We start from the raw sequence: 10,483 nt of genomic DNA on the forward strand, positions 1-10,483 counted from the left end.
GGTGGCGGTGGCCTTCCTTCCATTTGTTAAGGTTGTTTTTCCATGGTATTTGTATTGGCTTTACAAGATGAATTTGCTTCTGTATGTTTCTGTTTACTCTCATCTTTTGTAGTTTATTCCACTACTGATTCGAAAGTTGTGCTTTCAGGAACTACTGAACTTTCCTCCTCATTAAAGGCATCATTCACAACTTCTAGCAACTGAGTGCCACTTCGAAGTGTTATGGCCTTACATTGTTCCTTTCCTTGAGATCGACAACTTTCTGTGCCACTAGGCAATGCTTCTTATTGTCTAGAACTTAATTCAGTGGCAATTTGTCCCACTTGATTCTTCAGAGCTCTTAAGGAAGCTGTCTAGCTCTGAATAATCACATCATTCTTAGCCATATGCTCCTTTAATAGAGCTTCCATTGTTGATGTTAAAGATGAAGAATTTTGTTGCACATTTTGTTGCAGCATTGGTTGACTATATCTAGGTGGTACACCAACCAAATTCTGTCGATTAACATTGCTGGCATTTCCCATTCCTTGATTACTCCAGCTGAAATTTGGATGTTGTTTCCACCCTAAATTGTATGTGTTGGAGTAGGGATTGTTGCTGCTACGATTAAAATTCCCTATGTAATACACAAAGGCCGGATTGGATAGGCATTCATCAAAAACATGATTTTCTCCACAGTATATGCATGCTAGTTCTGCAACTTTCATCTCTTGCACTGCAGAGGGTCTTTTCAGAGCTTTAATCATATTTGTTAAAGATGATACCTAAGTTGTTAAAGATGTAATTGCATCAAGTTCCATTGCTCTTGCAGCTCATCTACCAATGCCAACTCTAGTAGTAAGGTACTATAATCATTGTTTGCTATTCTTTCCAAAATTTCGTATGCCTCATTGTAGGATTTGTTAAGCAACGCCCCATTAGCATATGCATCCACCACCATTTGTGTATGAGTATTTAATCCATTGTAGAAAATGTCCATCTATGTCCAATGCTGAAAACCATACATCAGGCTCTTATGCTTCATATAATGTTTCATCTTTCGATTGCCTAAACGATGTAATGTCTTAACTAATCTTGGCATTCATGTTGGGAGGATTATACCTAAGTAGAAACCTCTGACATAGTTCATTCCAATATACCACCGTACTTGATGGTAACCCACTCAACCATGATCTGGCATGATCTCGCAATGAATAAGGGAACAATTTTAATCTAAGAGCATCCTCAAGGACACCTTGCTGCCTGAATGAGTCACAAACATCAAGAAAAAGTCTCAAGTGCAATCTTGGATCTTCAGTAGGTAAACCACTAAATTGCCTTACTGTTTGCAGCATCTGAAACATTACTGGTTTTAATTCAAAGTGTTGAGCTTGAATATGTGGCCTAACAACTCCTAGATTTAGATCATCCAAAATAGGCACTACATGTTCTCTGATAGGTCTGTCTCTATCATCTATTATTCGAGGAATACCAGTATTCCTTTCATTCTAAAGTACTTGATCTTCTCTGATTAGATCATTTCTAATTCTTTCCATCTCTCTTAACTCTTTTCTTCTTTGCCTTAATGTCCTTTCAATTTTAGGATCAAAACAATGTTTTGTATCCTCTTGAGTACTTCTTCTCATGCACTAATAAAAACCTGAAAAATAAAATAAAATACTAATTAATTGCTCTAAAAAAATAACAAGAATAATAACCTAAAATCAAATAATAACGACATCTATGTCTAGAGTGCTACAAATATTTTGTCCAGTATTCGCTTTCATCAAACGATTCAAGATCCAGTATATTTAACCTTTTCAAAATTAAAAATACATCTAAGAACACAACACACAATCAACTATGCCTAGAGCTTGCATGCATGTATTTAAAATAAGCATAAATTGAATGAAATAGTGACATAAACAATCTCGAATCACAGGCTTTAAAGATGATAAAACATTCACCCAAATAACTCCAACCCAAAAAAGATTTAGTTCATGGATGGAAAAGTTAACATTAAAATAAAATAATTCATCAACATTCTCAAATAAGTTCAAATCACAGAAATCAGGAAAATAAAGGCAGAAATGTTGGAATTCTCGCTACAGTCTAACTTCTCTTTGATTTTCAGATTATACGTGAATCCAGGATAGCTATCTCTCCCCTTCTTCATGTTTGTATTTTGCTCTCTTAAGTTGCTATCCTTTCTTTCTCTGAAATTCTCCAATAGAGAGAAAAATTGGTGTCACCAATTTTTTTTCCCACACCAATTCTCCTCCCTCCTCTTTCTTCTTCTCTCCCCTTCTTTTATTGGGTGGATCCGTCCCTCTCAGCACACATTTTTCCCCCTTTTTTTAGGGTGGTCTTTCTGGTATACGCCAGCTGACTGAGAGTGACGTAGATAGGGTGCTGAGTCATCTTCTTGTTATTCTCATGGCAATTGTGTTGACAATCAATCTCACCATTTACCATGGCAATGTTTCACTTCTTTTATTTTCCTTCTACATCCTCTTTATCCTCTTCTTCTACCTGCACATGTGTCCAACCACAACCACAAATTTTCATTCCCCAAGTAATAAAAGTAATAAATGATGACCATTATAACGCAATCCAAACTTTATTATGCAATGTTCTAAAATTATCCTAAAAATGCATATGTATTTACTTAATTACAAACAATTAATTTCATATAAAGGCCTAAAATATAACTCTTTTCAAGAGATCAATGTTTCATAACCTTACCATAAAAGTATCTATCACAGAACAATCATAATTTTTCCAGAACTTACCAAAAGGGCAGATAAGCTTAATTTACCAAACAGACTTAACAGAGTGCACCACAAGGGCCAAACAAAAAACACCATAAAGGCATCATCCAGATTCACGTGTTACCTGTCCCAACAGACTTTCACATAAGGTGTCCTTGGTGTCTCCCTCATGGATTTATACATAATTTATTTTATAGTGATCTGTTAATTCGATTTACACATTATCGAAGGCTACACCATGAACATACATACAGACATGTCTTGCCATAGGTTTCAGTCACATGGACATATACACATTCATATGCCGTGATTTGTCAATCCAGTCTTCAACTTACTAGAGGCTACACCATGAGTGTTCTCATATCATATGATGCCATGAGTCTTAACCTCAATGTTTTATACAAACAAACTTTCATATTGTGATCTATCAATCTTGTTAGCGATGTAACTATCGTACCAAAAGCTTCACAAAGGAACATTTGTTCAAAAAAAAACTAAAATGATTAAAATCCAAGCATGATTAAAGAGCATTGCGCTAACACCAGAAAATAAAAACTATACCCAACATTATTACATTATTAATAAATTTACATTTCAGTCAGTTAATTTTTAAAAAGTTACAAATAATTATTGAATTATTCAAATATTTTCATTTAAGTATTAGGTTGTTAAATTATTTATTTAAGTTCAATCGGCTAGCTTCAAGTAATGATTCAACGATCAGTACGGTGCAACAATACCCATTGACGAGTAGAAAAACTTATCTTAAATCAAAACTGATCTGATGGTCAGTGCTGAAGATTGAAGAAGAAAACTGTTTGGATTTTGGTTCACAGATTTGTCACCTTCAAAGTTGTTTCATGGAAAAAAAAACTAAACTACTTAAAAGAATGTGAGCATTCTATAACTTTCTAAATTTGAGTGACCATAAGAAAATTACAGGGAAAGCCATACAATCACAATTTTTACAACTCAGAGACTAAAAACTTTTAAACAGTTCAGTGATCATTCTATAACTTTTTAAATTTGAGTTACCAATATGTAAACTTACTAATAGTTTAGTGACCTAAGATGCGATCTACCCAAAATATCCAAAAGAACTGGAACCGGATTCCATTTTCCACTTTAAATTGATTGATGCACTACAAACCAAGTCATGAGCTAAAACTGCACCAATCTATTTGACTTGGTAACATTTTCCATCACCTAAAGTGCTCTACGCTGCTTTGACCCTTTAAACTTTCTTGACATACTAGTTCCCAATTCATATTATAACATGAAAATGACATATTAACTTCCAAGTGACTTCGACTTCCAAATAAATAAACTTTTAAAAACTTTAACATAACTGTTTCAACACAAATCCATATCCGATTCTCAACCAAGTCTGGGTAACATAGAAGATGCTTATCTAAAGAGCAGAGTATTTTCATCAACAAATATGGGACTGGAAGAAAAGACCATGACAAAATCCAAGAAGAAAGTCATTTGGAAACAGCAAAGTTGATTTGATCATAAAGGGTCCTTTACGTAACTCCATTTTTCTTTGGATTTGCACTAAGCATCTTGTCAACCAAGAAAATAAAAACAAAACAAGATACACTTCACCTAGAGCTGCTATTCTTCTGCTTAGCTTTCTCAATAAGGGGTTTCAGTTGCTTCTTTTCAGCAAGAATTTTAAGGAAGTTGAACAAGAAGGGTATGTAGTTGTGTTTCCTTCGAATGTTTTCGGTTCTCCACTTCTTGAATTTCTCCTCCTCCATCAAAATTTTCTCAGTGGCACCCTCAATCCCTGAATTAACTTCTGAAAGTTGCTTGTTTAGTGCTTCAAAACTGGTTTTGTCTGTGGGTCTTTCAGACTGTATGGTAGCCAACTGCTGCAAGATGCGTTCCCTCTTCTTTTGGAGCTCCTTAAGTTCAGCAGTGTACAACTCTTTCCTGTTCTTGATAACTGCCATGAGGTTAAATCTTATTTCACTTTGGGAGTATCTCTCAATTCGTTCTTGGATTACTGGTTGTACCAACTTCAACCATTCCATGTCACCTGGACTAGCAGGACATTGACCAAGGCTAATGGGTCCCTCCTTCAGTCCATCAAGTTCATAAAGTACTCCATCAACTGGTATGTAGCTTATGAAATGGTAGACATCGTCATCTTTCCCAGCAGCTTTCTGCTCCTCTGGAACAAAAGGCTCAGGCCTTGCAAAACTATTATGGGCTGTACGTATAGCTTCACTGTTATTTATAGCTAGACCCTTGAGCTCTGGAGGGAAGTTTTTAGTGAATTCTTTCAACTTTGATAGTTCTGGGCCAATGTCAATATCAGGGCAGTTCAAGAGAATAGACAATATAGCTTGTGTAGCACAAGCATTATTGATGACCTATAAAAATGTAGAAAAAATAAGTTTGGAAGATTTGCAATATATCAGACTCGAGAAACTAATAAATTAAACTGAAACCAACCTGACTAGCAAAGAACAGATCAGGGTTCGGGTCCTTGATTACAAGACGTTCATCCTTCTCCCCTGGGTGCCATTTGAAAAGGAAAATCAACCCATACACAGGCCTATCATGGAAAGAATAATCAAGCAAGGAAGAGATTCAAATGCTGAAACGTGAAATGGCCAGTACAAGCAAGAACTGACCTAAGATTGTTTAGAGAATCGAGATCCAATGAATACAATTCCTCTACCTGATAAGACATGATCCATCATGACAGTATAAGCATATGAAAAACAAAAGCTATAATAGTACTTATTCAGATATGAAAATTAATATCCACACCTATGCAACCACCAACATACTTACACAAGGAAAGACTTTGATAGCTGCACACACGGTTTAACATAGGGGCACAGAACAAACAAAATAGTACAGACAGTAGATAGGGATGGCACTGGCCACAATTTTATACAACACCAACCTAACCAGATCCACTCAAGTCGGGTCAAACTAAACAGGTTAATACAGCAGCTTCAAGGCATGCTGGTGGTTGATCAATGCTAGATTAGAAAGAAGATATCTTTTTTGGAAGTCAAAAGTAAAGATCATGGCTTTTGTATTGTCAAAGAAGTCCTTTGGATCCAAGGAATGCTTCGCTGAAATACAATTTGGTAATTTTCTGTTTTCTAGATAGGGCATTAGTTATATGGTTGATTGGGTCTTGTTTTGGGTTTAGTTCATTGAAGGTTTTAAATGGAGTCCTTAGCTCAAATTACTTTAATAACTCCCAAGTTTGTTGATTTTAAGAATCCTAATCCATTACAACAAGTTAAGAATTTAATCGGTGCCTATTTATATTTCTCAGTTTTGCTTCATAGAGTAGATTTCTCACAAAATGTTCAGGTATTAATTGTTCTCAGGGAACTAATTCAGTGGTTTCCTTCCCCCGACTTTTCTTCCTCTTATCTTCCAACAACAGTCATTGAATGAGTTTCTACCGAACCAAGAGAAACACAATGCAAATGGAGGTTTAAGGGGATATGTTATAGGAACCCTTGTGCCTTTCACACACTGACTGAGTACGCATAAAACCATCAACATACCAATGCCTTGTCCACAACAACAACAACATTGTTCAAATAGCACCGTACAGAAGACACACAAGGTAATTAACATAGAGACTGATATTCATTTTTATTAAAAGAACTTCAACAGTATTGGTATGCATGCATCTAAATAATAGAGTAAATTATAAGCAAAGCTACAAGGCAAACATAAGGAACCAATTATGACATAAAAAAGCATTACTTGTACGCCTTTAACTTGCATCTGCTGTATAAGTTCCGTAAAAACACCTGAAAAGACATGGCAGAAAACGATCATGTCAAGCTTAAATCTCAGTACATATCATTCAGAAAGCATGATGATCTAAAGTACGCAATAAGAGCAATAAAAGACAGTTAATCATCTGATGCAGCAAGATGTTGACATGTTCGATCTCAACTAATAGATCCAAGATATTCGTAAGAAATCATATGGCAGAACATAGTACAACACAACTCGATGCTGAAAGCATTATACTCAGAAGAAAAAATGAGGGGGTGGGGGGAGAATAAAGCAACTGCGAAAATGCCCAATCTGAACTATGTTGTCTTTGTTAGGCCTCCAAAAAAGGTTAAACAGTGTTGTCAAGGGCACTAAGACCTCTATGTCACCTAAGGTGCAAGGTGTAAAAAGAGGCTCATCCAAGTAAAATAAGGCACATACTTATAAATAAAGATATATGTGTAATATTTATATTAAAAAAATTATGTATTGTGTAAATAGTAAATAATAAGTAAATTTTAAGATAATTCATTTTATAAATTCAAGATATTGCTCAAGCCGGATAATTCAGTCACTAATTTATTACAAAATAAAACAAGATATGTAATTAAAAATTGACAATAGCTCTAAATTTCCTTCACTTCCATATATGATCTTTTGAATCATTATCCTTGCAATAAAATTAAGGGCAAGTTCCATAGTATTTGCTTGGCTTGGTTTTCTTCTATTCATTACTTCATTTGCAAACCATATCAGGTCCAAGCATCCAACAAATTTCAGCTTCTGCCTTCTTCAAATGTCGAATTACAGTTTTCAAACACACAAGGTAGCTGACACAAACTTCCATGACAAAGGAGGAGGCAGATTACAAATGTGATTAAACAATAAATAAAAAATTACAACAAAAAGTTTAAAGCAGAGAAAGAGTGGATGTTGGTCTGTTTTTTAAAACTAAAACAGAGCAACTTCTCTGTTTTTTAACAACATAAATATGCTTTAGAAGAGGAAGAAAAGAATTACAAGAAGGGAAAAAAAAAGGAGATATTTGATTGTATGCTTTAACCTAATCAAATCGGTGACTGAGTTTATAATAATGAAAAAGAAAAGAGTAAATGTGGTATTTTAACTCAAAAAAAACACAGGTAAATTGCAAAGTTAACTGAAGCTAGCCTTTCGAACTCCTTGGACTGGAACAGAAGACACAAAAAAGCACAAAAGGCGGTTGCCTGTTTGAAGTCGCCTCATTTAGAAGGCTCTCAAGCTTTTTCTTTTCTTTTCGCCACACCTAAGCGCCTAGGCACACAACTTGACATCACAGGGCTATACGGCCAATGAAGGGGCAAAAAATTTTCTCAGGATTAATGATAAACCTTAGGAAAATGTAAGTTCTACCCCTAATTATTGGCAACAATTAAGGCTTCAATCTATCTTATTATAGCATCTTTAAAAAGCGGAGGTTGGTTCTAGCACTAGCATGAACAAAACATCAATATTCTTTTTATTATTATTTTAAATTCCACCAGATATAACATGCATATACTATGCTGTACTTTCAAGATCATAAGCCTCTAAGGAATTGCACACAGTGATTCAATCATTTAACATGTGAGAAATAATCAGATAACAATCAAGCTTATGATTGTTCTCTGCAAGCGTGATGCATCGGGATCGTTAACAAAATATTTACCCAAACCACCCTCCAATGGCACTATAAAAAAAACACATTCACACAAAGAGATTGAAATACAATGAAACCCGCAACATCCTTATGTTTTGATAAAAATTTAAATTAATATCTCAACTATATTAATTCATCCCACCCCCCCACCCCAATTCAGAGAATATGAAACTGTAACCAGAGACAAAATAAGAAAAAATTGAAGAAAGCTTTCCTCTAAGATAAGTATCCAATTTTCTTAAGAAGAAACGAAACTCATCAACAAATTAAATGAATAAGAAAGTTGTTCACCTTATAATTTAAGAGTAATTCCAAACAAATAAACAAACTTAATGTTCGAAAATATGAGAGAGAGAGAGAGAGAGAGAGAGAGGCAAAACCTGGATCGGATTCAATTGTGCACCAAGACATGATGCGAATTTAGCAGCTGCCACAAACAAAAAGGTTAATTTTTTAAAAAAGGCGAAACAGCCTAACATAATATATAAGAAATACCCAAAACTCACCAAGTCTGTCAGAAAAGAAAGAGAGGTTCGTTCCTGGCTGGGGTCTTTCTTCTTCCTCAACCCTAATGGCTAAAAGGCTTCGTAGGGCTACTTCAGCTGTGAGCTTTTAAGCACTGCGCTTTCTAATCTATCAAATGAATCTCAACCGTTCGTCCCAACTTCAAGTACTAGGCACTCCATCCATCTCAAACTTAAAGTAAGAGTGCTCATGGGTCGGGTTTTCTGTCCGAACCTGCTTTTTTTTTTTTCAATTTTATTCTCTTTAAAAAGAGAAAAAGGCTTAACCGAATAAGAATCCCTCGAATTATATCGCTTTCTTTAGTTAGGTATTTAATTTTTGTTTTATCAAATCAAATACTTAAATTATAATTTTGTAACTATTATAATCCCTACTGTTATTTCTATTAAAAAAACCCTTTAATCAATAACAGTTGACAAGTGACATTTTAATAACATAAAAAATTAAAATTTAATATTAAATTAAATTATTATTCAATATCATATTTCTCTTCTCCTCTCTTTTTTCCTCTCTCCCCGTCCATCTTGATCCTATTTTCTCTCTCATCTTACTTTTCTCTCCCTTTTATTCACAGCAGCAAAAATTAAAAAATGAGTTTTATTTATGAATATAAAATTGTAAAAATAAAATATAAATATGAATATTGTGGGGAAGAAAAACATGAAAAATCCAAATTTTAATGGGAAAAAACAGAATGAAAAAAAAATTGGGGGGTGGGGGAGTAGGAAAGGAAAAGAAACAATGAAAACAGTGCTTGAAAAAAAGGAAAGAAAAAACATGAGTTGTTTGAAGAAAACGAAGATGGGTGTTGCGCTAAAAAATGAAAAAAGAAATTAATTTAATTTTAATATATATTTTTAGTTCAAGTAAATGACTATGTATATAAAAGTGACACATGATAGTCTTTTATCTATTGAAGTGAATTTTCTTTTTAACAAAGATAATGGTAGGGCGATAATGGTTATCTATTATAATTTAGGTATCTAGACCAACAAAATTTAGATAGTTAACTAAAAGAGAGTATAATTTGAGAGTTGCTTATTCAATGAAATTTAAAAATGGGTTCAGTTTAGATTAATCTAAAAGGTTAAATTTTATTTTATTTTGTTAAAATTTTTATTAGTTCCTGTAATTTATGAAAGTTACGAATTTAATTTATTACTTTAATTTGGTTATTTTTAGTTTCTATATTATTCACATTTTAAAATTTCAATCATGCTAGAAAGAATAATTCTGTCTTCTGGCACGTCTTTGTCTGTCGAGTGGCACGCTTTTGTTTTTTTTCCTTTCAGTTTTGTTTTTCTTTATGCTTCTTTGCTCTTCGTATTTGTTATTCCGTTTCGTGAAAAGTAACTTATCTTTGTTGCGGGAAAGTGATGGAATGGGGATTAGTGGATCTGAGTTTAGAGGATGGAGAAGAAGAAGTTTTTCTATTCTGGATTATGTTGAATCACAGAGCTCAGTGTATAGTTTTTGCTTGGTGGGATTTGGAAACACAGAAATTTACACATTTTTACATACCCTTTTTAACTTAAAATCATACAGATTCGACAAAATTTTTGTCGAAAAAATAATTAATTTTTACAAAATAATTGAAGTACACTTAAAATATGAACATGTTGAATTTTAGTTAATTTTATAATTAATTTTGATGAATTTTGGTTATTTTCGATAGATTTGCACAAAGGGCGAAAAATGGCTCGGCAGACACTGCTAGAAGTGCAAAACTGAGAAGTAATTTGAAGTATCGAGGCGAACTAAA

The 10,483-nt window shown here is 33.9% G+C and overlaps 1 protein-coding gene across 1 annotated transcript; it reads right to left on the reverse strand.

Annotated features, from left to right (window-relative positions):
• Nucleotides 1-4,095: 4,095 nt before the first annotated feature.
• Nucleotides 4,096-8,975, reverse strand: LOC107949487 (ubiquitin carboxyl-terminal hydrolase 2). Its single transcript, XM_016884144.2, has 6 exons — nt 8,703-8,975; nt 8,577-8,623; nt 6,501-6,547; nt 5,396-5,442; nt 5,214-5,316; nt 4,096-5,131 (listed from the first exon to the last, which is right to left on the reverse strand). The coding sequence occupies exons 2-6, from the start codon at nt 8,605-8,607 to the stop codon at nt 4,355-4,357; spliced, it is 1,005 nt and encodes a 334-aa protein (XP_016739633.1). The 5' UTR covers nt 8,608-8,623; nt 8,703-8,975; the 3' UTR covers nt 4,096-4,354.
• Between the last annotated feature and the right edge of the window lie 1,508 nt (nt 8,976-10,483).

The sequence above is a fragment of the Gossypium hirsutum genome, chromosome D03, assembly GCF_007990345.1.
Source record: "Gossypium hirsutum isolate 1008001.06 chromosome D03, Gossypium_hirsutum_v2.1, whole genome shotgun sequence".
Taxonomy (NCBI): domain Eukaryota; kingdom Viridiplantae; phylum Streptophyta; class Magnoliopsida; order Malvales; family Malvaceae; genus Gossypium; species Gossypium hirsutum.